At 37.1% G+C, this 27,928-nt stretch overlaps 1 protein-coding gene and 1 pseudogene across 2 annotated transcripts; both read right to left on the bottom strand.

The window, feature by feature from the left end:
• LOC148208285 (disease resistance protein RPV1-like) overlaps positions 1-27,928 on the bottom strand; it is a 121,082-nt pseudogene that overhangs the window by 57,788 nt on the left and 35,366 nt on the right.
• On the bottom strand, positions 286-23,366 carry LOC111012138 (2-isopropylmalate synthase 2, chloroplastic). Of its 2 annotated transcripts, XM_022286190.2 has the most exons (13): positions 22,559-23,366; positions 21,344-21,557; positions 20,784-20,864; positions 11,190-11,282; positions 10,544-10,630; positions 9,518-9,618; positions 7,059-7,092; positions 6,907-6,981; positions 6,498-6,581; positions 6,270-6,404; positions 5,588-5,733; positions 1,923-2,019; positions 286-1,393 (listed from the first exon to the last, which is right to left on the bottom strand). In XM_022286190.2, the coding sequence occupies exons 1-13, from the start codon at positions 23,248-23,250 to the stop codon at positions 1,388-1,390; spliced, it is 1,845 nt and encodes a 614-aa protein (XP_022141882.1). In that variant the 5' UTR covers positions 23,251-23,366; the 3' UTR covers positions 286-1,387. The 2 variants fall into 2 exon arrangements, with proteins under 2 accessions (XP_022141882.1, XP_022141881.1); XM_022286189.2 differs by lacking the exon at positions 286-1,393 and having other exon boundaries at positions 1,623-2,019.

Raw genomic sequence — 27,928 nt, 5'->3', positions numbered from 1 at the left:
TAAGCTGCACAAAGCCGAAGAACTTCAACAAGCTCCGAAGCAGAACACTTCACAATCTGCAAAGCTGAAGAACTTCACAAGCTACAAGCCGAAGAACTTCAACAAGCTACAAAGCCAAACAACTTTACTAACGCAAAACCGAAGAACTTCACGAGCGCAAAGCTGAAGACTTCACAAAGTCTTCATCAAGCTACAAGTCAAAGAACTTCATCAACAAGTCAAAGTCTTCAAACAAGCTCAAAGCTAAAGACTTCAAAGATCCTTCGTCAAGCAAGAAGCTAAAGATGCAAACTCATTGATTCGAGAACAAGCTCACGAACCCTTGAATTAAATTTTACATTTGAGAGAATTAATCAGAGGATTATACATTAGAGGTTGTAACACTCACATACATAAATACAAATATAAATTCATAAATTTAAGTTTTTTCTTATTGAATTTCTGGTCGAACAAATTAAAAAAGAAAAAAAATCATGTATCATCTTCTTCCTTCAGAGTTCAACCAAATCCATTCATCCATGGCGGCATGACGTCACTCTGCAACCCGAGTACCCGCGGCAGCATAGCAGATCCATGGGGCCATTTTAGATATGAAAAAAAAATTGCTTCAGCCATCGATGGTTCTGTCAAGTTCTGATGACCCGATTGATGCACATATGAACAAGAAGCAAGCTACCCGCCGGTGAAGGTACCATCGCCTTATGCAATCTTCAAACGTGACCTTTATGCCTGAAACCTGCAGAAGAAAAAAATATATATATTGGCAAAACTTTCTGGACCCGTGGGAATCCAGATCGATGAATACCCATAGATTTTCAACGCTACAGAACCATGAAGATTGAGACGCTCAAACTTTTTCTCCATATTTTGCTTTAGTATCATAGCCTCATACAAATATATATGAAATTTTAGAGTAGGGTTGTTTGAAATCAATTTTGGGAAGGAGGATATTTTGCTTCGGATTTTGCATGAACCTTAATTAAATTTTAAAGATTCTTCCTTATTCAAAATTTGGCTAATTATGGTTACAAATTTTGGCCCCATCAGGATCGTGATTTTGCTAAAATTTTGCTCAATGATGGATTGATTAAATGATAAAAATTCCAAATCCAACCCTAAATCATAGAAAAATTTTTGACATATAATATTCATGTCCAAAAGAAATGAGAATGACAAATCAAATTCTAAAGTTAGCTAATTCAATAAGTTGAACTCCCTCGATCGTTGGCGAAGAAGTTGAACTCGCTCCTTGGCGAAGACGCTGCACCCGCTCAATCATTTGCAGAGAAGCTGCACCCACTCAAATCGTTGGCGAAGACGTTGCACCCCCTAGATTGTTGGCAAAGAAGTTGAACCCCCTCGATCGTTGGCAAAGAAGTTGCACCCGCTAAACCTTTAAGTAAAAGTAAAACATATATTTAGACATTAAAATTATGCATTTTTTAATTAATTTTGACAATAATATAATTGTATCATCTCTCTAAATGAAGCAACCTGAGTACAACTCAACTAGTTAAGACATAGAACAAAGACATATGTTCTAGACCAAAAGGTTTTTACCTATTTGGCTGGTTCAGTGGTCAATGCCCTCATAAGACAGCATTTCAAAACCAACAGAAAAATTAACTAAAACAAACTTTTAAGTTTTGAATGCATATAAAAAATACCAAAATTTTATCATTTGCTAGATAACTTACATTCAATACTAATTAAAAAAAAAAAAGGTTCGTTCATAAAATGACTAATTAAAGCCAGTTCACTGTTTACAAACTAAAACATTAAAGCAGGTGCTTCTGAAAAGGTTTCAAATAACACAAACAACTAAATTACAAACGACATAAGATACTGGAACTTAGTCGAAATTTCCATGAGCAAAATTCTTGAAGCAATTTTTATGCAGACAATGTTCTTTTTTCGGTCACCTTAATGTCAACTCCTTGAAAACCAAGCATCTTGTTTAGTGCACCAATGTAGGCCTTCACACTTGATACGACTATGTCCATGCCAGCCCCGATACCACTGCAACGATAAAAACATATCACTAGACAGACAATTATCGATATGCTAGATTGCTTGTGTGTAGCAAAGAATACGAAAAAGTTAATCGATTTATCTTTGAAGTTATTGATATGGGTTGATTTCTTTTTTTATTTGAATAACTTGGAGTCGGAGCTTTGCTCTCATGTACCAGGGGCACCCGTGCCCGCCAAGGCCTGGACTCGAGAGATATCAAGAGCTTTTGGTATTAAGCTCACCAGAAAGTTCGAACTTTTTTTTTTTTTTTTTGAAACAAGAAGGTTCGAACTTGAGGCCTCTAAGCCAGTATGACCGAGAGACTACAAGCCCTTTGCCAACTGGGTTGCACCATTGATTAATATAGCTTTCGAAATTCTCCCTCCCAAATATTTTCGAGTTGAATATTAACAAAGTTTAGATGTAATATTGTAGAGGGAATAATACTTCAAACAAGAGTACTCTGATTGATTGTATTTAAAAAAAAGGGAAAATTGCAAAAATCACCCATCAACTAGGGGTTGGTAACAATCTATAAATGGTTTGTGCATTTTGTTATATTTAAGGGTTTAATTCCAACAATTTTATAAGTTTAGGTGACCCGCCACAAGGATCAGCTGCTGGCGGAACTAGCTATCCTTGACACCCAAGAAGAGGAGGGATCCATCCCATCGGTGCAAATTTCACAGAGGGTCTCTCTAAAAGAACAGCTTCACTCATTAGCCATAATGGAAGAAGATCATTGAAGACAACGATGTAAGTTAAGGTGGCTCAAAGAGGGTGATATGAACACTGGCTTCTTTCATAGAGTGGTGGCTGCCAGACGCAGGAAAAGCTCCATTATTGAGCTCCTATCTCGGGATGGCAAAAGCTTGGTTAATGACACAGAGATTGAGCTAGAGTTCCTATCTTTGTATTCCAAAAAAGAGGGCACTAGATTCCTGCCACATCCTATCAACTGGGACACCATTACACAGCAACAATCTTCCCTCCTCGAAGCACCCTTCCTTGAGACAGAGGTTTGGCAAGCTATTAAGGACCTAGGCACCAATAAAACCCCTGGACCCAACGGATTCATTGCCAAATTCTTTAAAAAATATTAGAACATACTCAAACCTGTTATTATGAGAGTGTTCCAAGATTTTTTCAAGAATGGCATCATTAATGCGAGTCTTAACAAAAAAGGTTGATGCAAGAACAGTTAGTGACTACCGCCAATTAGTTTGACTTCATGTATGTACAAGATCATTGCAAGAGGCCTTTCTGAGAGGCTTAAGAGGGTCCTTCCACACACAATTTCTGCCTCACAATCGGCTTTTGTAGACAACAGACAGATTCTGGATGCCTCCTTGATTGCTAATGAGATCATCGACACATGGACTAGGAAAAAGGATATTGGGGTTGTCATCAAGCTTGATATTGAAAAAGCTTTTGACAAGGTAGATTGGGACTTCCTCGACGGTATTCTTTTGGCTAAAGGCTTCAGTACAACTTGGAGAAAATGGATTAGAGGCTGCATCTCTTCGGCAAACTTCTCTATCATCATAAACGGGCGACCTAAGGGCAAAATCAAGGCTTCTAGGGCTTAAGGCAAGGTGACCCTCTCTCACCCTTCCTTTTCATCCTTGTGGTTAATTATTTTAGCAGGATTTTGTCCCAAGCAGCAGCTTTCAATTGAAGGCTTTGAGGTTGGCAGTCCTCCCATTAGAGTCACGCATCTTCAATTTGCTGATGATACCCTCCTCTTCTCTACTTTGAATGACAACAAACTCAAGAATTTATTCAATTTTATCAAGGTTTTCTGGATTGAACTCCAACCTACAAAAAACAGAGATATTGGGCATCAACTTGGAAGATAGTGTTTTAGAATATTTGGCCAACAGATTTCACTGCAGAAAAGGGTCTTGGCCCAACACCTACCTCGGGTTCCCTCTTAATGGCAATCCTCGATCCCCATCCTTTTGGGATCCCGTCTAGGAGAAAATCAAAAAAAGACTTTCCTCATGGGAGCATACAAATATATCCAAGGGAGGTAGACTCACCCTTATCAATGCCACACTCTCCAATCTCCCCATATACTTCCTCTCTCTTTTCTTGATGCCCTCGAGGTTGCCATTGAGCTTGATAGGACCGTTCGGAATTTTCTTTGGAAGGGGACATTGGACAAGCGGGGACAAAATCTTGTTAGATGGGATATTGTACCGCAGCCTTTGGACTTTGGTGGTCCTGGAATCATAAGCTTCAAAGCCAAAAACACAACCCTCTTAGCTAAATGGAATTGGAGATACCTTACAGAGGAAACAGCTCTATGGAGGCGGTTGATACAAGCAAAATACTCCATTTATGATACCCACAATGCCCTACACTCCCGCTCTCTCGCTGCTGCTAGGGGTCCTTGGAGAGACATTTCCAAGCATAAATCTCTAATCTTGGATAGAATCCCAACCGCGGGTCCTTGGAGAGACATTTCCAAGCATAAATCTCTAATCTTGTGATTACCGGTTGGGAGATGGCTCTCTCCCTCTGTTTTGGGAAGACACATGGGTCAATGAAGAACCTTTATGTCGAACTTACCCCCTCCTTTTTGCTCTTCATACCAGGAAACATGCCCATGTTCGGGACTTTTGGTCTCTTGAAACCAAATCTTGGAATTTACGCTTTCGCAGAAACCTCAAGGACGCGGAGATTGTTGAGTTGGCTGCCCTTTCACACTGCCTTTCCTCAAAGCAACCATCTATGAATAGGGACTCCATTGCTTGGAGACCGGAATCCCATGGATCCTTCACTACCAGCTCCCTCATCAAAGACCTCCAAAGCATCAACACATCATCTACTCCACCGGATCTTTATAGAGCAATTTGGAAGGAATCCTACCCAAAGAAGATTTTCTTCCTATGGGAAGCTAGCCACCAAGCATTGAATACTCACGACAAACTACAACGACGCATGCCATATATGGTCTTATCTCCACAATGGTGCCCTCTATGCAAGCAACACAGTGAGTCCATCGGACATGTATTCCTCACATGCCCCTACACAGCAACTCTTTGGAACAAACTCTTACCACTCTTTGGATGGTCGGCCGCCCTCCCCACCAATATGTCTCAACTGCTTGCTTCGACTCTTGTGGGGCCACCCATTCAAGAAAGAAAAAGCCAGCCTTTGGATCCACTTCATTCGGGCTCTTCTTTGGACTACATGGAATGAACGGAACCGTCGAATCTTCCAAGATTTGGAGCGCACACCACATGCCACTTTTGAATCCATTGTTTTTTTGGTCGGTGTAAATGCTCCCCCCTCTTCCACTCGTATAGCTTTGCCTCCTTATTGACAAATTGGAGAGCTTTTTTGTAACCCGCTTGTGGGTTCTCATTCTTTTTTGTAATCATTTCTCCCTCCTTTTGTCATTATATCAATGAAATTGTTCGTTTCCAAAAAAAGTTTAGGGGGCACGTAATCGGACTGCTACTGCAAAAGTATGATTGTAACAACTCCTAAAATCCTGGGGTGGTTTTTGCAAATTTTCCTTCAAAAGAAAATAATCAGGTATCACATTATCTTGTAGCTAGTTTACCTAAATGTTCGTTGAACTGCTTCTCCTGTAATTGCATTAGTAGATGTGTAACTGTTTTCCCCTCTTATTACAACACGGGTCGTGGCAATTGCATCAATGCCTTCAGTGACAGCGTTCATCGAATACTCAAGAAGTGCAACTGGTTCCTGCATTAAAAAAATTGATAACTCTTCTACAGTCAGATTCACTCAAGGAAGACACACCTGACCACCAGCAAGGAATTTAAAGCAAGAAGACAACATCATAGTTAATCATTCAGAATAGCACAGAACTAGACATGCATGCAAAGGACATGAAAGCCTGGTTTATCGATCATGACGACTTTATGTTATAACTTAGGTTAAATTAAGTTCAGTCTTCAAATTTTGCATCGAATAAGGCTTTGAATTTCCAACTTTGTGTCTAATACGTCCATGAAATTTTTATAAAAAATGTTGAATAAGACACAAAATTAAAAAATGTTGAATACGACACAAAATTGAAAGTTCAAAAACCTATTACCTATTAAACACTTTTAATATTCAGGGACTTATTAGACAGAACCCAAAAATTCATGTAATTTAACATAAAACAAATTATCTAAGATATCCCAGTTTGACTATACCAGGAAATCTTCCTGAAAGTACATTCCAGATGTAATGGAAAATATAAAAAGTTAGATAGCAGTTTCTCCTATACAAACCTTCACAATGCCATCTACAGCCTTGTAAGCTGAATCTACAGGCCCCGTTCCAACAGCACAATTAGTATGCTCTTTACCATCAGCATTGAGGAGTTTAACGGTAGCCGTAGAAAGACCAAGAGTTCCACAGGTTACCTGCATTTGAGGTATTGTCAAAATGATGCAATACGTGTATTTAAAAGTAGGTCCAAACAACTTCCCAAATATAATGGTCTACAAAATTTAAACCTGCAAATCTAGCAGCTTCCAGACAACACTTGGTTGAAAAACTTCATCGGATACCAATGCTCGAAGATCAGCATCTGTTACTCTCTGGAATGTCAGATAAATTAGAGCAAAAGAATTTAGATAAAAAAATCTGATTTTTTTCTTTTTTTTACAAGTTTAAAAGGAGTGCAACACATAGACTTCCCAAGTAGACACCTAATTTAGTACTACTCTCGTCTAAACACGCTTAACTATAGAGTTCTGATGGGATCATGCATTCATTGGTATGATTCCACCCAAAGTAGAATCCTTTTTGGTATTTACTAATATGTGCAGAGGCAGTAGAATCCTTTTTGGTATTTACTAATATGTGCAGAGGCAGGGGAGGGAATAGCTCAGCATAACAGAGAGGGACACAATTTCAAGTTACCTTCTTTTGTTCAGCTACTGCTTTGAAACGCCAGAATATGTTGTCAAGATTCTCATTGTCAAGCTCATAACCAAGCTGAAAAAATGAGATATGACGTTAACATATTGCCAGAAAGGAAGACATAACCATTGAGCTTGAAGATTCCAATTTACCTCTTGAAGTCGACTTTTAAGGGCATGGCGTCCACTGGAAAAATTGTCAAAATGAACCATGTTAGCGGGTGGTATATTTCGGACCAGATACAAGGAGTGAAACTATAAACAAAAGGAAGTTAATCCTGTTAATGTTGTAACAAAATAATTTCAAGTTTTAACGCCACGATAGAATGGCTACAGATGTTTTCATTTCTCCTGTCCCAGATAAACTACTTCAGCTCCCTAGGTACAGCTGCATCATTGTTTGTACCCAACTATAGGATATTTTACAGCTAAAAGGGGCCAATTTTTCCATTTGTATTCAAATATTCTTGAAATTAATCTGACCTCGAATTTATGAAAATGCCTTACAAATTATGCACGTTCGCGCATGATAACTTCTTCAACCTCCTCTTCTCTGTACTTATTCTTAAGTAATTAAACATACCACCAATGTTTTTTTTTTACAAGATACGAACTTTTCAACCAGAGATGGAAAGGAACAATATTGTTCAATGATACAAGCTCTGAAAGGAGTGAAAAAGAGAAAACAAAAATAACATCAAACTAGAAAGGAGTTATAAATGCCCCCAAATTCATACTAAATCATACTAGGAGGGTAGGAAGAGAAAAGATCGGAAAGAGCACACTATTGATATGCTTTGAATTTGGCGAGATTAAAACATTCCAAGGATGAATGACCAGAATCTTCAAAAACCTTTTGGTTCCTCTCGAACCATAATTCTAAAATAATTGCCTTGAAACCATTAATCCAAAGAAGGTTAGATTTAGATGGAAAATTAGCTCCACTTAGGATCTGAATGATGTTGCTTGTAGCCTCACGATCCCAAACCCAAGCCAAATTGAACTGGAAGAAGAAACTCCAACGAGCTAAAGCAAATGGACAGAAGAAGAAAACGTGACTCAAAAGCTCACCTTGTTCAGCACACATCAAACATATGGATGGCTGCAAGGCCATTTTAGGAGACTTCCGTTGGAGAACCTCGGAAGTATTAACCTTACCATATAGAAGAAACCAAACTAACAAATTCACCCATTTAGGACTGCCCGGACTCCAAAGAGAGGAGAAAAAGGCTTTTGAAAGATGCAAATCAGCCCTGCCAAGCTTACATAGAGAATTTACTGAAAAGAGTCCTGAATTTTCCAAACTCCAACAACGAGAATCACCTTCCTCCGAAAGAACAGTCAAAGAAATATAAGATAATAACTCTGACAAAACTGTAATCTCTTCATCTTTCAGCGACCTTTTGTTACTATATTCCAAGAAGAAGACCTCCTATCCCAAGCATCCCAAACAAAGATAGAGGGAGAAGCAGAGATACTAAAAATAGAGGGAAACCATTGATGAGAATCCCCAATCTACTCTGTTGCAGGATCTCTGTGTTAATGGACTTGAATGAGTAGAATCAGAAAGTTCTCCCAGTGCTGGCCTCTTGCTAGATTTTCCTTTGATCATGGTCCCCAGCCTACTAGATTCTAATCCTTTTAGTTGAGATACTTGCCCTCCAGAAAGCACAAAAACTCTAGTTGGGAAACTGTCCGAAATTTACACCTCAGACACTTGAAATGTCACAGAAACACACTACATATATTAAGGAAACCTTTCTTAAGAGAGAATGGTGAAAATAATTTTTATACACACTAAAATATTAGTTATTAAATAAATCATAGATGCTAAACTATTTAAGAAGGTACCAAACCAAAATATATACACTTAGAAAGCTAAGAGAGAAAAGAAATGCACTAGTATGTCTGTACATGTATCAATACCAAACTTTAAAAGGCATAATTAGCTTCACGGCACCCACTGTTAGGGATCCGGTGCACTAAGTAAGGTACACGGCACGATTTTTTGGGTATTTTCAATTGTAAAGAAAAAAGTTGCTTCATTGCTTTTTTTTATATTCGTGAGTGTCCGGACCAGCTTACATGCACCTCGACTAATCTCACGGGACAGCCGCCTCTGACCCTACTTGGTGCCAGGAAATACATAAGAGTTAATTCCTAAGGTAGGTGGTTATCATGGGGTTTGAACCCATTCCCTCTCAATTTACCCTATCCCCTTTGGACCAATAAGCCACCCATGATACTTTGCTTCATAGCATTTTTAAACAATCTCTTCCTTCTTTTTTCTGCAGCTCATGAGGAACACCTAATTTTTTTTTTTTTTAATAAGAGACTGCACTTTTCATTAAGATAAAAGAAAAAGAGAACAAAAACACAGGCATACAAAAACAAAAGCCCAACAAATCTCGAAATAAACAACTCCCGAAATAACCTTAAAACAAATCCCAGCCAACCATCAAAATAAATCCCAGCGAACAAACACACTAAACATTTCTTCTTGCACATACATGCTTACACACGCATAAAGAGATGGGAAAGGGGAGGCAGGTAGGGAGATTTTGTCAAGGTAAAAGCAATATTGTAATTTTACACAAAGCAACACGGTGTACCTAAGTTTTCCTAGAACAATACCAGCATCATTGGATCGTTCGTAGCCAATGTCTTCAGGGGATATGATTTCATAAGTACCTTTGTGCTTAAGCATCCCATCCTGTGTAACAAAAGCAATATTTAGCATACAATTTGAGCCTAACAAAACAGGATAAACAGTCACCCACATGGCTCACACAAAAATAGTAATATTTATTAAAAACGTAGAATAAGAGCCAATCAATATTTTCATTATGAACTTTAAGGCAAAGACTATGCATCAAAATAATTAAAAGAGTCCTCCATGTTTATAAGAGAACGCAGCCGCTGTATAACAATCATGTAACTCCTCAGACAGTAATTAGTAATGAACAATTGGTCCTTTATGAACAATTAAATACATTCTACGGCCAGATGACTCAAGTACAATAATAACAGAGGCCAGGATGAAACTACAAGATACAACCAGCTGCGTCTTGTATTCAACAAGGCTTTGGATGAAGAGGATCGGCCTTATGTGCTATGCCACCCTTTCAAGCAAAAGACTACAAGCATATAGAGCGCTCAGCTTGAAAGGAATAGGAAAATTTTCTTACAGATTGGATAGAAATTTTAACACTATATAGGAGGACACTGTTTTCTTCCTTTCTCTTGGAGTGCTTTAGAAGGTGTTTCACACTCTTTTATCTTTCTCCCAATTTGAGGAGAATCGAATGTAATCTCCATCACCTCATAGGGGAAGAATCATCTTCCCTTACTGTCCTTTCTGTATCTCTGTTTCCTGAATTTGACAATCTAAAAAAGAAATTTTCTTCAATTAACTCACAGGGGGGATGGGAAATAAAGGAAAAAATGGCAAACTGTTTTCTTTAAAATGTGTTTAAAGCAATAAACACTTATGCTAGAACCCTGACATAGTCAGCTATGAGAATTTATTTGGAAGCTTTCACATCACACTGGATTTTGAAAGATAAATATGAAAACACTTCATAAATGGTTAGCCATGAACAACAAAACCTAGCATATCAAGATCTAACAAGTCTAACCTGGTGGATGCCACTTTCATGAGCAAAAGCATTAGCTCCAACAATAGCCTTGTGCGGTTGTACATTCAAGCCAGTATATTCTTCTACCTAAGGAATAAGTCTGTCTGTAAGTAGCCTTTATTAATAAGAAATATGGATGTTGAAACTTGAATAGAAAAATTGAAAGTGAACTAGGCGAAGAGAGAACTAGAACCAGAAATCTGTCGTTAGTTCAAAATCTGAAGTACACTAAACCCCAAGAAAAAAAAAACCAAAAACAGATCTAACTAACAGATTTTAAAAAGAAACAATAGTCATGAGAAAAATAAAAAATAAATAGGACTTTGGACATCGATAGCTAGTTCAAAACATTAAACCTCTCTCAACCACCCCCCAAAAAAATAAACGAAAGAAAGAAACACTCTTCCCATCCTCAAAAACTTTGCCCCTTAGTCTCTTTCCAAGTCTTTCAAAGAGGAGCTAGAAGCGAGAACAAAACTGTCTAGCTTTCAAGTTCAACCTAGAGCCACACACAACTTGCAACAGAAAATATCCTGCCCTATGGAACGTTTAACTTTGTACGTTAAAAAAATATATATGACGAGAATAATTTAAAAAAAAAATAACTCGAGTTTTAATAAGCTTTTCTTTGTAAGAAAACAATTACCATCTTGCTAGTCAGAAAGATATGTCTTGAGTTAATTCCAGAATGAAGACCTCCAAGCACATGCTCTCCACGACATTGTAAGGCCATTACCACCTGAAGATATAAAAATATGGTTTAAAAGAAGAAAATAGATGTATGTCATTTAAGAAGTCTACCTACACATTAGGAATGTTTACATGTGAATGCAAACAGATGTTCTCAAAACAATTCAACCGTACCGTGCATTCAATCACATGTAACTCATAAAGGAAAACGGTTGTATAAAAAAAAATTAGATAACAGTTGTATTAAATTGACACTATTTCACTAAATTTAATATTCATCCTCTTTTACATACAAGAAATAATAGTATTGTAGAATGACGGATAGACTATTTATCCTCAGATATGTCCATGAAATAAAATAATCGAAAAAACTTTAGTAAAACAAAGTTAAACAACTTTGATAAGTGATAACCTATAATATTCAAGAATAGATACTTCAAGCAAAAGACACTCCAAGTTTATGGGAAAGTTCAACACCTCCATCAGTCAGGTTGGGCTCATAGATGTAGCTCTTTCCAATGGTAGGTTAACTTGGTCTGATTTCAGATACTTGCCTACACTCATCCTCATTGATCGTTTCCTTCTATCAAAGTCCATCATCACCAAATTCTCTTTAGCATGAGTTAAAAAAAGCTGGATAGGACAACCTCGGACCATTATCCTATCCCCCCCCCCCCCCAAAAAATTTGAAAGTATGCACTCCAACATTTTTTTTTTATAAGAAACAAAGAGAATGCATTCAAAACAAAAGAGCCCAAAAAGGCAAGAACAACCTAAAGGCAGAAGGTAGAGAGAACCCTCCCCAAAGAGAACTATACAATCGCATTCTTCCAATCCTGTAAAATCAAAAAAAGACGGTAGTTTCCAAAAGCCTTCTTGTGGATTGTGGCCCACCAAGAAGTTGTATGCTTTGTATTCACACAAAAAGAATCTAAAGGGATTGATTTGTCCTCAAAAAGTCTACTATTTCTCTCTTTCCAAAGATGCCAAAGAAGAGCCCTCGCTGCACAATGCCATAGGACCGCAGCTTTGCCTTTGAGCGTCACTCCACCAAATCCTTCCACCATGAAGTCATCTATATGTTTAGGAAGACAGAAGGAAAAATCCAAAAGTGAAGCCATATACTTCCAAGCCCGAGTGGCAAAATAACAGTGGATGAAAATATGATCCACCGAGTCTGAATTTCTTAGGCAGAGACCACAAACCGAAGTGGAGAGCATCCAATGGGGGAGCTTTCTTTGTATTCTCTTGGCTGTGTTTATGCTCCTATAAAAGAGAGTCCCATAGGAAAATTTTCACCTTTTTTAGAACCCTAAAATTCCAAATCATAGAAGTTGTGGTCGTGTTCAATTTAGGGGAAGGAGCCGTCAAAGCTATAAAAGCTGATTTCGCTGTGAAACAACCTTTACTATCTGCCTTCCACCATAATCGATCCTTGCCTTGGCCCGGAACCATACCTTCTAATTTATCAATGAAAGACGCCCAACTATCGATCTCCCTATCAAAAAGATTCCTTCTCAACCCGATATCCCAAGTTGAAGCCTCGGTAACCCAGCAAGCTACCACATAATGGTTCTTTTTAGTGGAAAGGCTGTACAAATCAGGGAACAAAGAAGAAAAGGGGGAAGGATCAATCCATCTATCCTCCCAAAATCTCACTGCCCCTTGAAACTTTAAAAACAGTGAGCTTTGTGAAGGCCTCTAGGTCGTTCTGTATATCTATCCAAGGTCTTCCAATAGAAGACCCTTGTAAAGGCAAAGGCATCCAACCATGTGAATCCTCCCCATAAATGGAAGCTATCACCTTCCTCCAAAAACTATTTTTTTCCATTGCAAAGCGCCAAAGCCATTTCATGAGAAGAGCTTTATTCCTTAATCCAAGGGAACCAATACTGAGACCCCCCTGTTTGTGAGGCAAGGCAGTCCATGACCATTTCACAAGATTTCCAATTGGTCTATGTCTTCCACCATTCCAAATGAAGTCTCGCATGAGATTCTCCATGGTCGAAATCACCGACTTAGGAGCTTTTAGGATTGAAAAAAAGTATATCAGGATGCTGTTCAAAATTGCTTGTGCTAGAGTTAATCGACCCCCCTTTGATAGCAACAAAGATCTCCATTTTCCTAGTCTCTTGTGCATTTTGTCCACCACTGCTTCCCTGGCATTCTATGATTTCCTCCCAGAGGGAAACCAAGATAGGAGAAGGAAAAGAATTCTGCCTTACACCTGAAAATAGAGGCCCAGAAATTCACATCTGCCTCACTGCAATTAATTCCTATCACTGCTGTTTTAGCAACATTCAATGAAAGCCCCATCATAGAAAGGAAAATTTGAATCAGACCCCACCAATTTTCCATCATCTTAGGTGAATAAGGGCTAAAAATCAGTACATCGTCTGCATACTGAAGGTGTGTTACCTCTATAGAATTTTGGCCTACAGTGATACCTTTTAGGATGTTCCATTCGTAGAAAAAATGAACTAACCTACTGAAGGCATCTCCCACTATGGTGAAAAGAAAGGGAGAGAGAGGATCTCCCCATCTAAGACCCCTCTTTGCCAAAATCTTCCCTCTAGGTCTTCCGTTTACAATAACAGAGAAGTTTGTGGTCAAGAGACAGCCCCAAATCCACATTCGCCATCTGACACCAAAGCCTTTCGCCTGAAGTGCTACATATAAGAAAGACCAATCGACCTTATTATAAGCCTTCTCAAAATCAAGTTTTAAGAGATAGCCTGACTCCAACATTCATTAATTTCTCCCCTTGTAGAAAAATGGTGGTAAAACAACCCCCTTAAGAGGATGGCTTGAACATGGTTTTATTGAGAAGTAACCTTAAAAACCCACAAGAAATTCTTTTGTAATTATAGCCTACAATGATTGGAAAGCTGCAATTGTTTAGAGTTTGGGGGAGGATGATCTCTACCCTCTGTCCTTGGGTTGTCCTTTTGTTGGTTCTTTAAATATATTGTTATTTTTCTAAGAAAAAAAAAGCTACAAAAACCTAGAAAGAATACAGAAACCTTCGAATGCATCTTGACATAAAAGGTTGCACAGCAAAGTGAGCTTCATCACATAAATTCTGCAGAGGAAATTGGCTTTTTATCTAAGGAACAAATTGATAAGCAATCCTCTATTAAAGCAAAATTCTTGGCCCCGACAGCAAAGGAGGAAAAAATTCTTTGCAGTTGGAAATGCAAGGCCAAATCGCAAATAGAAGTGGTCATCTCTTTTTAGACAGTTCAAGATTGATTGGGTTTTCAATTAAAAGCTGAAGACAACTTGGTGCAGTTGTTGTGTGGGGGATATTCACGCTCCTCTTCTACGGCTCGGCTGTTATGGATTAATGCGGTTAAAAGCTTCCTCAGAATTATGGTTTGAGCGGAACACAAGGCTCTTTCAACACAAGCGAAGATCTTTGTTCGATTGTCTCAATTCATCTAAATTTAAGGCCTCTCATCGGTGTTCTTTGGCGGATTCCTTTTCTCATTATTCCTTCTGTTATTTTTAATAATTGGGGTGTTTTCATTAGTCCAGAGTAGTTCTTGTAGTTTTTAGATTTCCTTGTTTGTTATGTCTTTCTAATCTTTTCTTTTCTCTTATTTTGTATTTTCACTCTTTTGAAAGTTTGTATCCTTGAACAATTTTGTTCCTTTTCATTTCATCAATGAAAGTTCGTATCTTGTTAAAAAAGAAAAAACAAAACACAGGGTTCTTCCATCGATACATGGCTGCAAATTGAAAGAACACAATTTCTGAGATCTTATCTAGCCAAGGTACCAACCTTTTACATGAAGATGATATTGGGGACGAATTCATCAGCTTTTACAAAAATCTCCTTAACAGAAAAGATGGAGCCAGGTTCCTACCAACATCCATCGACTTGGATTCCATCTCTCCTTCACAAAATCTAGCCTTGGAAGCCCCCCTTCACAGAAGATAAATTTGGCATGTCATACAAGCTCTGGGCACGAACAAATCTCCTGGACCAGATTGAATTCTTCAAAAAAATCTTGGAACATCCTCAAGACCAATATGTTGAACTTTGAAGGTGTTCTAGGATTTTTTTAAAAATGCTGTTATTAATGCTAACCTTAGTGAAACTTATACTTGCTTGATTCCAAAGGTGGATGCTAGAATGGTAGGAGATTACGTACCCATCAGCCTCACTACTTGCTTGTACAAAATCGTTACTAAAGTACTATCCAAAAGGTTGAAAAAAGTGTTGCCCGGTACCATCATAGAATATCAATAAGCTTTTGTTGCTGGAAGGCAAATCCAAGACCCATCCCTTATAGCCAATGAAATAGTTGACTAATGGTTTAGAAAGAAGAAAAATGGAGTGGTTATAAAGCTTGACTTGGAAAATACTTTTGGTAACGTTGACTGTGATTTTATAGAGATGATCTTGAAAGCAAAAGGCTTTAGGCATCGAACAATGTCTTTCAGCTTTTATGCGGACCATTTCATTTATCCTCGAATGTTATGGCTGAACACCGTTAAATAGAGTGAATTTATACCTTTCCAGCACTTATGGATTCTTGACTCTGGAGCATCTGCTCATATTTGTTGCTCAAAGTCTATGTTTTCATCCATCTCCCGCATTACGCCTGGGTTTATCAGTTTGCCAAATCAATTACGGTTTTTAGGGGAGTTCAGTGGTTCTTCTCGGGTTATGGATGGTGTTATTCTACATGATTTTTATATACCACAGTTAAGCTACAATCTGCTTTAGATCAGTGTTTTGACCAAGGATATGGATCATATGTGTTACTTTTTCTAATGATTGTTGCCTTATTCCGGACAAGTTCACTTTGAGGACGATTGGCAAGGGCCTAGGAAGCACGGACACTCCATTTTAAGCGGGGTGTCCGTATCGGATGCGTATCAGACACCGATACGTCTGGACACGCTTCGGACTAGTGTCTGACACACCATTTGGCGTGCCCAATTTTTTTTTTTTTAATTATGGACACGCCCCGGACACGCAGGGACACGTCCGGATACTTGAGGAGGAACACGGGACATGGCCCAACAGTCCTGGGCCCAAATTTTTTTTAATAAAAAAATTGAAAAACAAAAAGAAAACTTAAAAGAAGACAAAACCCTAAATCGTTCTCTTCTTTGTTTTACGTTTTCTTTCCTTCTACCTTCCACACCAAATCAACAAAACCCTACCATCCTCTCTGCTGCCACCAACGTCGTGGTTAATTATATATTTTGATTTGTTTTTATGTTAAGTATATTTTGATTTGTTTTGTTCAATTTGTGTGGTTAATTAATGCAAAAGTATTACTATAATCAATTCATATGCATATATTATCTAAAAAAATAAAAACATAATGTGTCCCCAACGTGTCCGTGTCCTATGTTTTTAGAAATTGGCATATCGCCGTGTCCATGTCGTGTCCATGTCCGTGTCCGTGCTTCTTAGGCAAGGGTAATGTGCGTCATGGATTGTATTTCCTTGGGTCGACAACTGGTGATACTGATTCAATCTCTCCCACTTACCATATGTCTTTTAGTGTGCATAAACCATCCTTTGATGTTTGGCATAGCCGTTTTGGCCATCCATCCTTTAAACACATTCATGCTTTGAGAAAGTCTTTGTATCTTGATGATGTTAGCTGCAAGGATCATTTTTGTTCTACTTGCCCTTTAGCAAAAGAGAAAAGATTGTCATTTGATTCTCATAATAATATCACTGATATGCCTTTTGCATTGATACATGCTAATATTTGGGGTCCATATGCACATCCTACATATAATGGCTATAGATATTTCCTCACCATAGTTGATGATTGTACCCGTTTTACTTGGATTTTTTTGTTGAGGAATAAGTCTGATGTAGCTGCTGTTGTGCCTCAATTTTTTGCTTATGCTGAGAATCAATTCCATGCTCATATTAAAGTTTTTTCGCTCCGATAATGCACCCGAATTGCTGTTCACGGATTTTTTTAAGACTAAAGGGGTTGTTCATCAGTTTTTATGTGTTGGTCGCCTTGAAGAAAACTCAATTGTTGAGTGCAAGCACCAACACATCCTCAATGTTGCCCGAGCTCTCTATTTCAGTCTAGGGTGCCATCAATTTTTGGGGAGAATGCATTTTAACGGCTGTGTTTCCTATTAACAGAACCCTATCACCCATCTTACAATGGCATATCCCTTTTCAGTCTCTCTATGGGCATGAACCTGATTACTCTTCACTTCGGGTCTTTGGTTCTCTATGTTTTGCCTCTACCTTGTCTGCTCATCGCACAAAGTTTGACCCTCGGTCCTCAACTGCTGTTTTTGTTGGTTATCCACCAGGGATGAAGGGATATAGGTTCTATGACTTGAAGACAATCTTTTTATGTCTCTCGAGATGTAGTGTTTCATGAAAATCGATTCCCTTTTAATGATATTTCTACTTCTCCGTTAATTGATCCATTTCCACATGTTGTCCTTCCTATTGTTAGTGACTTTTCAGCTTACTTGCTTACTCCGTATAATTATCCTCATGTGCCAACTGCTAATGATGCTATGTCTCAAACTAATATTGGGTTGTCTGATGCTAGTCCTGATTTACAAAATAATGAACCAAGTGTTGCTCCTACTGATACATCTCATACTGATATATCTCAGGATCCACCTACTGATGTGCACAGTTCTGATGATATCATTGATGATTCAAGGGCTTCTATTCTTGGACCACTGCAACCCTCTGTAATTCCAGAATCTGTACCTCTTTCCACTGATCAAGGTACATCAGTTGCCATTCCACCACCTTTACGAAGGTCCCTTCGAGCTTCTAAGGCTCCTTTCTTATCTCAAGGACTATCACTGTGCTCTCTTTTAAATGGTGATTCTTTGCCCACTTGGTTTACTAAACATCCTATTCAGCATCATGTTTCTTATTCCAGATTATCATCTTCTCATTATTCTCTGGCCGCCAGTATCTCTTCCACTGAGGAACCACAGTTTTATCAACATTGGCGTGATGCTATTACTGTTGAACTTTCGGCCATGGAGTCTAATAAAACTTGGTCCGTTGTTCTACTTCCAGCTAGTCATCATACTGTTGGATGTAAATAGATTTACAAAATTAAACATAATTCTGATGGTTTCATCGAGCGTTACAAAGCACAATTGGTTGCAAAGGGGTATACTCAGCTAGACGGCCTTGATTTTATGGAGACATTCTCTCCAGTTGCAAAATTAGTTACAAACTAAATTTCTAAACTAAAATTAGTTACAAAGTTTAATCTAAATTATATTAAGTAATTTATTAACATTTTTTTATGAATTTTGTATGATTATTATTTTACAGGGTTATATAATTTAGAATACATTATATTTTACATGTTTCAATTTTAACAAGCATAAAATGAGTTTATAATATGAAGTAATATATTTTATCAAAGTTTTTATCTTTTTAATGTAATTCTGCATCTTAAAAATTTCAAATTCTGAATCTGAAAACACTGAAAACATAAAAAAGTCGTTTTCAAAATTTCTACTGTTTGAATCACAGAATCCGAAAACAGTTTTAAAAAACGAAACTCAAAAATTCTGCCAAACACTCATTTGATTCAGTGAATCTGAAAACAAAAACAGAATCCGAGTTTCCAACCAAACGGGCCCTTAATGATTTGAAATGTCTTCTTGACCAGACTTTTAAGCTGAAAGATCTCGACCAACTTAAGTATTTTCTTGGCCTTGAGCTAGCACGGTCATCTCGTGGTATTTCTTTATCTCAGAGGCATTATACACTCTCTTTATTAGAAGATCGTGGTATTTCTTTATCTCAGAGGCATTATACACTCTCTTTATTAGAAGATACTGGATTATTGGGATGCAAGTCTGTGGCTGTTCCCATGGATCCTTCTACTCACCTTCGAAATACTGATCTTGATGATCCTTCTGTTTTTAGAAGACTTGTTAGTCGTCTTCTCTATCTGACAATATCTCGGCTTGATATCACGTATGTCGTTCACAAGTTAAGTTAGTTTGTTTCCCAACCTAGCAAAGCTCATCTTCATGCTATATGTTATCTGCTTCGCTATTTGAAAAATGCCCCAGGTCGTGGAATCTTTTTGGCTACTTCTTCTTTTCAATTGAAATCATTCTCTAATTGCAGATTGGGATCGTGTCTTGATACTCAGCGTTGTACCACTGGGTTCTGTGTTTTCTTAGGTGATTCCTTGGTGTCTTGGAAGGCAAAAAAGCATACCACAATTTCTCGATCCTCTGTTGAAGCCGAGTACGGAGCGTTGGCAGCTACAACTTGTGAACTTATTTGGTTAACCAATTTGCTACATGAGTGCAGGTTCCTATATCATGATATCATCTCCTGCACTTTTATATTGTGATAATGCGCAGTCATCCACATTGCTACTAACCCGAGTTTTCATGAGCGTACCAAGCACATAGAGCTTGATTGACATTTCGTTCGGGAGAAATCTCGTGTTATTCGGCTTCTACCTATTCGTTCGCACCTACAACTAGCTGATGTTTTTACAAAAGCCTTGCCTGCTGTCACGCTTAACTCTCTGCTATGCAAGATGGGTCTCTTGATGTTTTTTCCCCATCTTGAGGGGGGAGTATGAGTGTATTAATATTATCTTAGTTAGTTGTATGGTTAGATAGTTAAGTTGTTATTTTGTCACATTATTTAAGTGACACCTGTGTGGTGTGTATATATGGACAGTTGTTCCTCTATTACATTTAATGAGAATGAGCAATTCGTCCTATTCAGTCTTATTAGTGTCCTATAAGAGTTGCCTCAAGGAGAAGTTGGGGGTCATTTGGCAACGCTTGATTGATTGATTTCATTTCTTTTTTGGCTCTAACATGGTGTAAAAATGTCTCTCCTTTTAGCAATTATAGCTTGAAGTCTCTTATATCCATTTGGAGAAGATTTTTTAACTTCATTGTATAGGTTTTGATCATTTTGTATAATTTCATATCATCAATGAAAATTGTTTCCTATCAAAAGAGAAAAATTAAAGAAAGTAGCATATTGTTGGGCTGTAGGAGGAGAGGAAAAGAACAAAGTACAGCCAACATTGTGCTTAAGAAATTTATAAGAAACAAAACTTTTCTTCTCTATGTAAATAATGTACAAGAACTCCAAAGGAGCTTAAAAAACACTCCAATATAAAGCAACATTAGGAGAATAATAACAAAACTCCCCTGAGCAAGAGCTCCAAGAGGAGGCTATGGCGAACTATATATTGTTAGTGGTATCTATTTTCAAGTTATAGTTATTGTTTCCAATTTGTATTTGGAGAGGAAAGCTTTGAAATAACGTTTTTATGTTGGTATGTGGTGTGGTCATGGGATGAAAATTGGTGCTAAATTATTGTGGAAAAATATAGTCAAAGAAGCCTCATTAGTCAAGAATATATTAGAGTTCAAGAAGCTATTAGATATAAAATTGAAAGTTTAGGAGCTTGTTAGACATTTATTAAAGTTTAAAAACTTATTATTATACACAACCTTCTTGAATGATTATTATTTCAAAATAAATGAAAGAATAAGTAGGAAATAAATTAAATAAATAACTTGCCTCCTCCAGCGAAGCATTTCCAGCTCTCTCACCAATGCCATTAATTGTGACCTCAACTTGCCTTGCACCTGCACATGCTCCCTGAAAAAAGATGAGAGGAATCAAACATAATTTACTTAAGGAAATAGATGAAGTCGTAACAGCATTTAGATAGGTCATAGGTGGAAGAGTGATTTATAGTTCACACTAAAATCCCTTAGCAATTCGCCAAATTTCCAGGAGCGGCTGAAGAAGTTTGTCCTCCACAAGTACAACTTTTGTACTTCGAGGGACAAAGATCAAGCCACAAAATGTATATCTTATCCCTTCTTCATAATTTAAGATGCAAACTCTTGAGCATATAAATCCTTAAAATATGACCATAACTATAGGTATATATTCCAACGATGCAGCCTCATCATTTTCACGTCTTGTTTTTTTTTATATTTTTCCTTTTCTTTCTTAGTGTTATAGTATGATATTTGTAATCCTTTTTACTTTCCTACTATCTTCGGGTAGTTCCAAATTAAACGTCCAGTTCAATCAACAGGATTAAAAGGGAAGAAAAAGGCATTACTTACTGCTACTGTGTTGGCAGTTGCGAGTCCAAGATCATTCTGGCAGTGTGTCGAAATGATAACATTTTCAATGCCAGGCGTATTAGTTTTTATATCAGCAATCAACGCCCCAAATTCAACCGGCATGGTATAACCCACAGTATCTGGTATGTTGAGAGTAGTTGCCCCAGCCTTTATAACTTCACCCAGAATTTCGTAAAGAAACTCCCTATCAGATCTGATAGGACGCCAGAAAATAAAAAAGGCAAATATTTATATGTGCGAGAATTTAGAATTTGAAAAGTTGCAAATATAAATTTGTAATGTCTAGCAGAAAAATAAATATTTTATCTTCATTATTTTACAAGATACATATCGTTCATGAACAGCAACAGATAAATAGGGCATTAAATATATAGGCAACCTGTACAAGTTAGATAACAACCATACATAGGGTCTAAGCATTGTCCCATTAAATTAATTGTATTAATCCAGCCAACAAAAAGGCCAAAACTAGTTAAAGGTTTGTTAACCACACTAGCCTATGTAAACCCAAATTATATAAATCAAAATTGTGAAACCCCCAACTTTTACAAATCAAAAAACAAAAAACAAACAAACTACACCAATTCAAGATTTTTCATATCCTATTAATTTTCATATCCTTTAGATCACCTTTTCTTTCATTATTCTTTTGCTAAAAGGGGGTGGCAGTTTTTGTTCGATGTATTCCCTATTTCTACTTGCTTGCCTGAGATGATTGATGATTGGTTGACAGAATGTACTCAAGGACGGAGCTTCAGCGGTAAATGCAAAGAGTTATGGGGCCGTGCTTTTAGAGCTCTCTGATGCCACTTATGGCTGGAAAAGGAACCGTGTTCATATTATGACATCTTGGTAGTGTTATAGGAACAAGTAATTACAGCCTCTCTAAGATCATACCAGATTGGAGAGCCCTTCTCTTTTAGTGTTCTTTAGGGAAAGGGACGTCCCTTGTCCTAGTTCGTTTTTTGGTTTTCCTTCTTAATGAAATGTTTCTTATCTAAAAAAAAAACAAATTCACATTTTACAACTTCAGGCTTCATAAACCTAAACTGATTAACGACTTGATGCAAACATCAATAATGATTGAGAGGTTTTGAACTTCCAAGGAGCATGCAAAGTCAGCTTACTCTTTCGTTTGCATAAATTAGATGAAACCAAATTTGAAATTTTAAAAAGTGGAGATCAAGGTCAAACCTCCCAGCATCCTCGGGGCTGAACTCAACATCATCACAGCCCAAACTTCGTGCAAACCGCACCATACTTCGAGCAATCTCAATCACTTCCTCCCTCGTCTTCCTCAGCTTATACTTCATATGAATTTCGCTAGTTGCAATAAACGTATGTATCCGCGGTCTCTTAGCGTACTTCACGGCCTCCCATGCAGTTCGAATATCCTTCTCATTGCACCTCGAGAGACCACAAATTACAGGCACGTACCCGTCCTGGTCGACAACATTTCCCACCTCTTTGGCAATGATCTTCACAGCCTCAAAGTCTTCCTTCGAAGCAGCTGGGAATCCAGCCTCAATTATGTCCACGCCGAGCTTGGCGAGCTGACGAGCAATATCCAGCTTCTCTTTAGAGGTGAGGGACGCACCTGGGGACTGCTCGCCATCGCGGAGAGTCGTATCAAAAATGCGAACATAGGAAGGGTCAGGGATGCGATTGGGGATGTACGGCGGGCGTTGAACAGATGAATTCGGTTTGGAATCGGAAGCTATGCTTATGCTCTGTGCCTCACTACAACAAACACGGCCCGCCGGCGACCTAAATGACGACGGATTCTGCAAGTTCCGACGATAAATGTGACCGCTGGTAGGAAATTGCGAGTTCCATTGCCGACCAAAACAGTGATTCGGGCTTGAAAATGCTGTCGCCATGGCCATCTTAAACACAACAACAGCAACCTCGCCGAGAGAAAGCAGGAAAAAGAACTCACAGAAGAAATTTTCTCCTCCTCTTTCGCATTCACGGCGGCTAAGCTAATATAGGGTTGCCAAATTTTACTTAATTTCTTTCCTTTCTATGGAGCCCAACTGCACTTGGGGAAATGGACTCAATTGACCTGAAAAAGTTTCCATTTTGCTCAAATTACCTAAATTATAAAAATTGACTCAACTGACTCAGTTTTAACTTTTCTGACATTTCAGAGAGTATGCAATTACGAATATACCCCCAAATGAATTGAACTATAACAAATCTGGCACAGAATCACCTAGGTTGGTGTAATTAAAACCATGGGCGAGTACCACTTGATTCATGGCCATGAATTTATTAAAATACCACCAACTTAATAATTCCCCACCAAATTTTTGTACTATCATTTATTATATACCCACACATTCCCACCGAGTGTAGAGAATAAAAGTATGTTTCAGTCCGTATTGTCCAGAAGCACATCTTTCACGTGGTTTTGAAGAACTTCCATACCTTTTCCAACATTTTTCACATCTTGAATCCATCAAAGGAAGTCAATTTTTCATCTCTGACACTTTGAACGAGGTTAGTTTTTTATTGGTTCATAATATTGTTTTCGATTCGTCTAGAATATGATGTATTTAGTTAGAGTAAATGAAATTTCTGAATTTTTGTCAGTATTTTTGTGGGTAAAAGAAGTTACGTAAGTCAATGATTCATGGCCGTGTTTATTCGTTTAATGGCCGTGGTCAATGGTTTTATGATTAACGGCCGTGGTTTTAGGTCGATTGCATACAGATAACCTTGATCGGCTGACGACCATGGTCCATTTTATAAACCTGAAATACAAATACATTATTCAGCAAGCCAGAACCCAAACAAAGAAAGGAACAAATGAAAGGAATGGATGAAAACCCAAACATAGAAAGGAACATATGAAAACCCAAAAACAACATAATCTGTCCAAATTCATGGGCTTACCCTGGCCTAGGTAGTGCAAATTCAAGAAGGATATTGATTCTGTCAAATTTCAAGGTCACGACCATGGCCGTGGTACGACGGTGAATTTGGACAGAACCAATGCCGTGGTACTCTTTTTCATGGCCGTGGTCAAGCAATCATTTTAACCACGCCCATGAAATTTGCGTTGAACCACGGCCGTTAACGCGCCCATTAAACCTTCCTTTTTCCACTGTAGAAAACCCACACAACAATAACAAACGCAGCAAAAAACGTTCAGCCCACACAAACCCACGCAAACACAACCGAAAACAGAAACCTCGAAGCCCTAAATCAAAATTTCAACCACAAACGTAAATCATAAACAAAAAACGCCGATTTCGAGCCCTACAAGTACCGAAAATACTAAATAGGCTGCCATGGAAGGAATTAATGGACGAATAACGAAAAAAATCGCAAATATAAGTAAAAAAAATTATTTTCTTCCCATAAAAGAGACGCAAATACGAAATAAAATGTTCTAACATCAAAGTTTCGGATATGGAAAGCGATTCGGAGCACGATATTGACTAGTAGAGAGTGAAACAGAGGAAATTGAGGGAGTGTAAATCGAATGGGCGAAAACGAAAACGAAAACGGAAGAACAAAAAAGAAGATGGAATGAGAGATACGAACAGTTTGAATTTGAACTGAAGGGTATAATGGTCATTAAATTAACGGCCGTGGCACTCTTTTTCATGGTCGTGGTCAAGCAAACAATTTAACCACGGTCCAACCTAGCCCATTAGTTGTCTTTCATGAATACCACGGTCGTGGTACTAGTTTTCACGGCCGTGGTCAAGCATTCATTTTAACCACGGTCCAACCTAGCCCATTAGTTGCCTTTCATTAACACCACGGCCGAGGTCCTATAGTTCACGGTCGTGGTGAAGCAAAAAATTTGTGTTACTTTTCTACTAACCAAGGTCGAACTAACAATAACCACGATCAAAACCACGGTCGAACCTGCCCATTAATTTCCTTTCGTGTTAATTCGTTTGCGACTTCACTTACATTCCAGATTGAGGCTAAAATAGTAATTTAATCCTTCAATATTCTATTAAAAATATTAAATTGGGTCAGTTGAGTCAAATTTTTTAATTGAGGTCAGTTGAGCAAACAACAAACTTTTTTAGGTTATCCATGCCAATTTCCCCAGTTGGTATTTGTTGTTTTTAATTAAAAAAAAAAGGGTAAATGGTATAAATCACTTGAAGTATCACATACTTCTTGCGATTACACCCACAAACTTTCCATGATAAAAATTGAACCCTTCCACTTTTAAAAGTGAAAAAATTGAACCGATCAATTTCAATTTTAAAAAATTAAACTAAACTTTCTCATAAATGAAAAAATAAAATTTATTTCCTCTCTCTCTCCTTGTTGTCGTCCTCTCTACTTACTCTCTCTAGAAAACTGGTTGGTTTCTTCTTTCACTCTCTACAATCTCTATCTACCTCCACCACATATTCTTCAACGAAGACGGCAAGAGAGCGTAAGCTAGTTCCTCCGTTTTGAAAAAAAACCTCAGTTTCTCAATCGAAGAGAGCATAAACTCTAGCTCCTCCGATTTTTCTATATTGTTTAGAACTTTCTTCCTCTCCAGCTTCTTGAACACGTCCCCAGAGCTCTCGTAGAAAATTTCAGCTCTAAACCCTTTCTTCTTCCAACAGAGCGGTTGTACTTACTCACCCTTTAAAAGAAAGAAGGAGATTTGTAATGGGTAGCATATAAGTTTTCTATATTTAACAAAATAGCATGCCTATAGCATTTTTTTGAAAATCCTAATTTTAAAATTTTCAGTATTCCCAAATTACCCTTTTCAGTTATCGCTTCGTTATTATATATCAAACATATATCACATATATATCAGGAGTATATCTGACAACATTAGTATATCAGAAGTAAATCAATAGTATATCAAAAGTCAATCAGTTCTATATCAGTTGTATAATAGTAAATTATTATTTTACCTGCTTTAACCCTTTGTCTTGTATTTTTTTGATCAATTAAAAATTAGTAGGTATTGGCGTGCATGGAAAATGAGAAAAAAATTTGATACTTATTGAAAATGAGAAATAAAACTTGAAATGAACGTCAATGTGAATGTCAATGGTGATTTTTGAAATTACTATGAATGAGAAATCAATTAGAAATTAGAAGTAAATAGAAACTTAGGGTTTTTTTGTATATCAATAATATATCAGTGATATATCAAGTATACATTGTACATATATCAATAGTACAATTAAGTTTTATTTAAAGTTTTAAAGATCAAAATGAAAGCAGCAACAATGTCATTCTTAAAAGGTTTAAATATCATTCTTGGGTATCAATATCAACATCAAATCAGCAGCAAAGTCCTTCAACCAAAAACTTAAAGGTTTAAACATCAAACCGAACCAGTAGCATAAACTAAAAGTAGACTAACAATGTCATTCTTAAAATTCTATAAAAGAAGAATTAAAGTTCCAGAAGCATAAGTTCCAACAGTCTAGAAAATCGTAAGTTTCATTTTTGTATAATCTTTAGGTAAAATCTTGGGACATCAATCTTCGTTCTTAGTGATTGTCGTGTTTTCGAAGATACTATCTTTGAAGATTTCCGTTTTTCCATAGACAACAGTTTTGGCTTTAGTTTCTGTTGTCTTTTGGGACGAACGACATCAACATTTTCGACGATGTTTTTTATTTTATTTTTCGTGTTTGTACCATTGCTTTTATCTGAAAAAAAAAATTTATTTCATATATTAGTAGTGTATCATAAAACATATATTAGAGGTAATATGTTCTAAATAATTGGTAGATATCATAGTTATATAAGAAGTACATCAATTTCACATCATATGTATATCAAACATATATCACATATATATCAAGAGTATATAGGTTAATCATAGTTATATCAGAAGTAAATCAATAGTATACAAGAAGTCAATCGGTTCTATATCACCTATAGTAGTAGATATCATAGTTATATCAGAAGTAAATCAATTTCATATCATATGTATATCAAACATATATCACATATATATGAGGAGTATATCTGTCAATCATAGTTATATCATAAGTAAATCAATAGTATATCAAAAGTCAATCAGTTCTATATCACCTATAGTAGTATATATCATAGTTATATTAAAAGTAAATCAATTTCATGTCAAATATATATGAAACACATATCACATATATATCAGGAGTATATCTGTCAATCATAGTTATATCAGGAGTCTGTCAGTCATAGTTATATCATAAGTAAATAAATAGTATATCAGAAGTCAATCAATTATATGTCACATATAGTAGTAGATATCATAGTTATATTAGAAGTAAATCAATTTCATACCATATGTATATCAAACATATATCACATATATATCAGGAGTATATCTGTCAATTATTAGTATATCAGAAGTCAATCAGAAGTAATTTATTGTTGGTTCGGGCCTGTAGGATATATTTGTAATTTAGAACGTGGGCCTCCAATTTTTTGCAAAAGAAATTCTATATTTGAAAAACCCAAACCTTATTGTTATTTTGCTTATTTTCCTAACTTTTTTTGCCATATCTCAAGTTGCCCCTTAAAAGAAATTGAAAAACATGACCGATTTATCGGTCTCTTGAAACAGACTAAAAAAAGTTTCTATAA

The sequence above is a fragment of the Momordica charantia genome, assembly GCF_013281855.1.
Source record: "Momordica charantia cultivar OHB3-1 chromosome 11 unlocalized genomic scaffold, Mcharantia_2.0 BLBB01000011.1, whole genome shotgun sequence".
Taxonomy (NCBI): domain Eukaryota; kingdom Viridiplantae; phylum Streptophyta; class Magnoliopsida; order Cucurbitales; family Cucurbitaceae; genus Momordica; species Momordica charantia.
Note: the sequence above shows the minus strand (reverse complement) of the source record. Positions and strands in the feature narration are given on the sequence as shown.

What these genes read in the sequence shown, in the direction of transcription:
- LOC111012138 (XM_022286189.2), bottom strand. Translation starts at nt 23,250, where the DNA reads ATGGCCATGGCGACAGCATTTTCAAGCCCGAATCACTGTTTTGGTCGG. An exon ending in GAAATGCTTCGCTGGAGGAG is followed by an intron (nt 11,283 to 20,783) that starts GCAAGTTATTTA and finishes TTATATCTTCAG; the next exon opens with GTGGTAATGGCCTTACAATG. An exon ending in ATGAAAGTGGCATCCACCAG is followed by an intron (nt 9,619 to 10,543) that starts GTTAGACTTGTT and finishes TTTGTTACACAG; the next exon opens with GATGGGATGCTTAAGCACAA.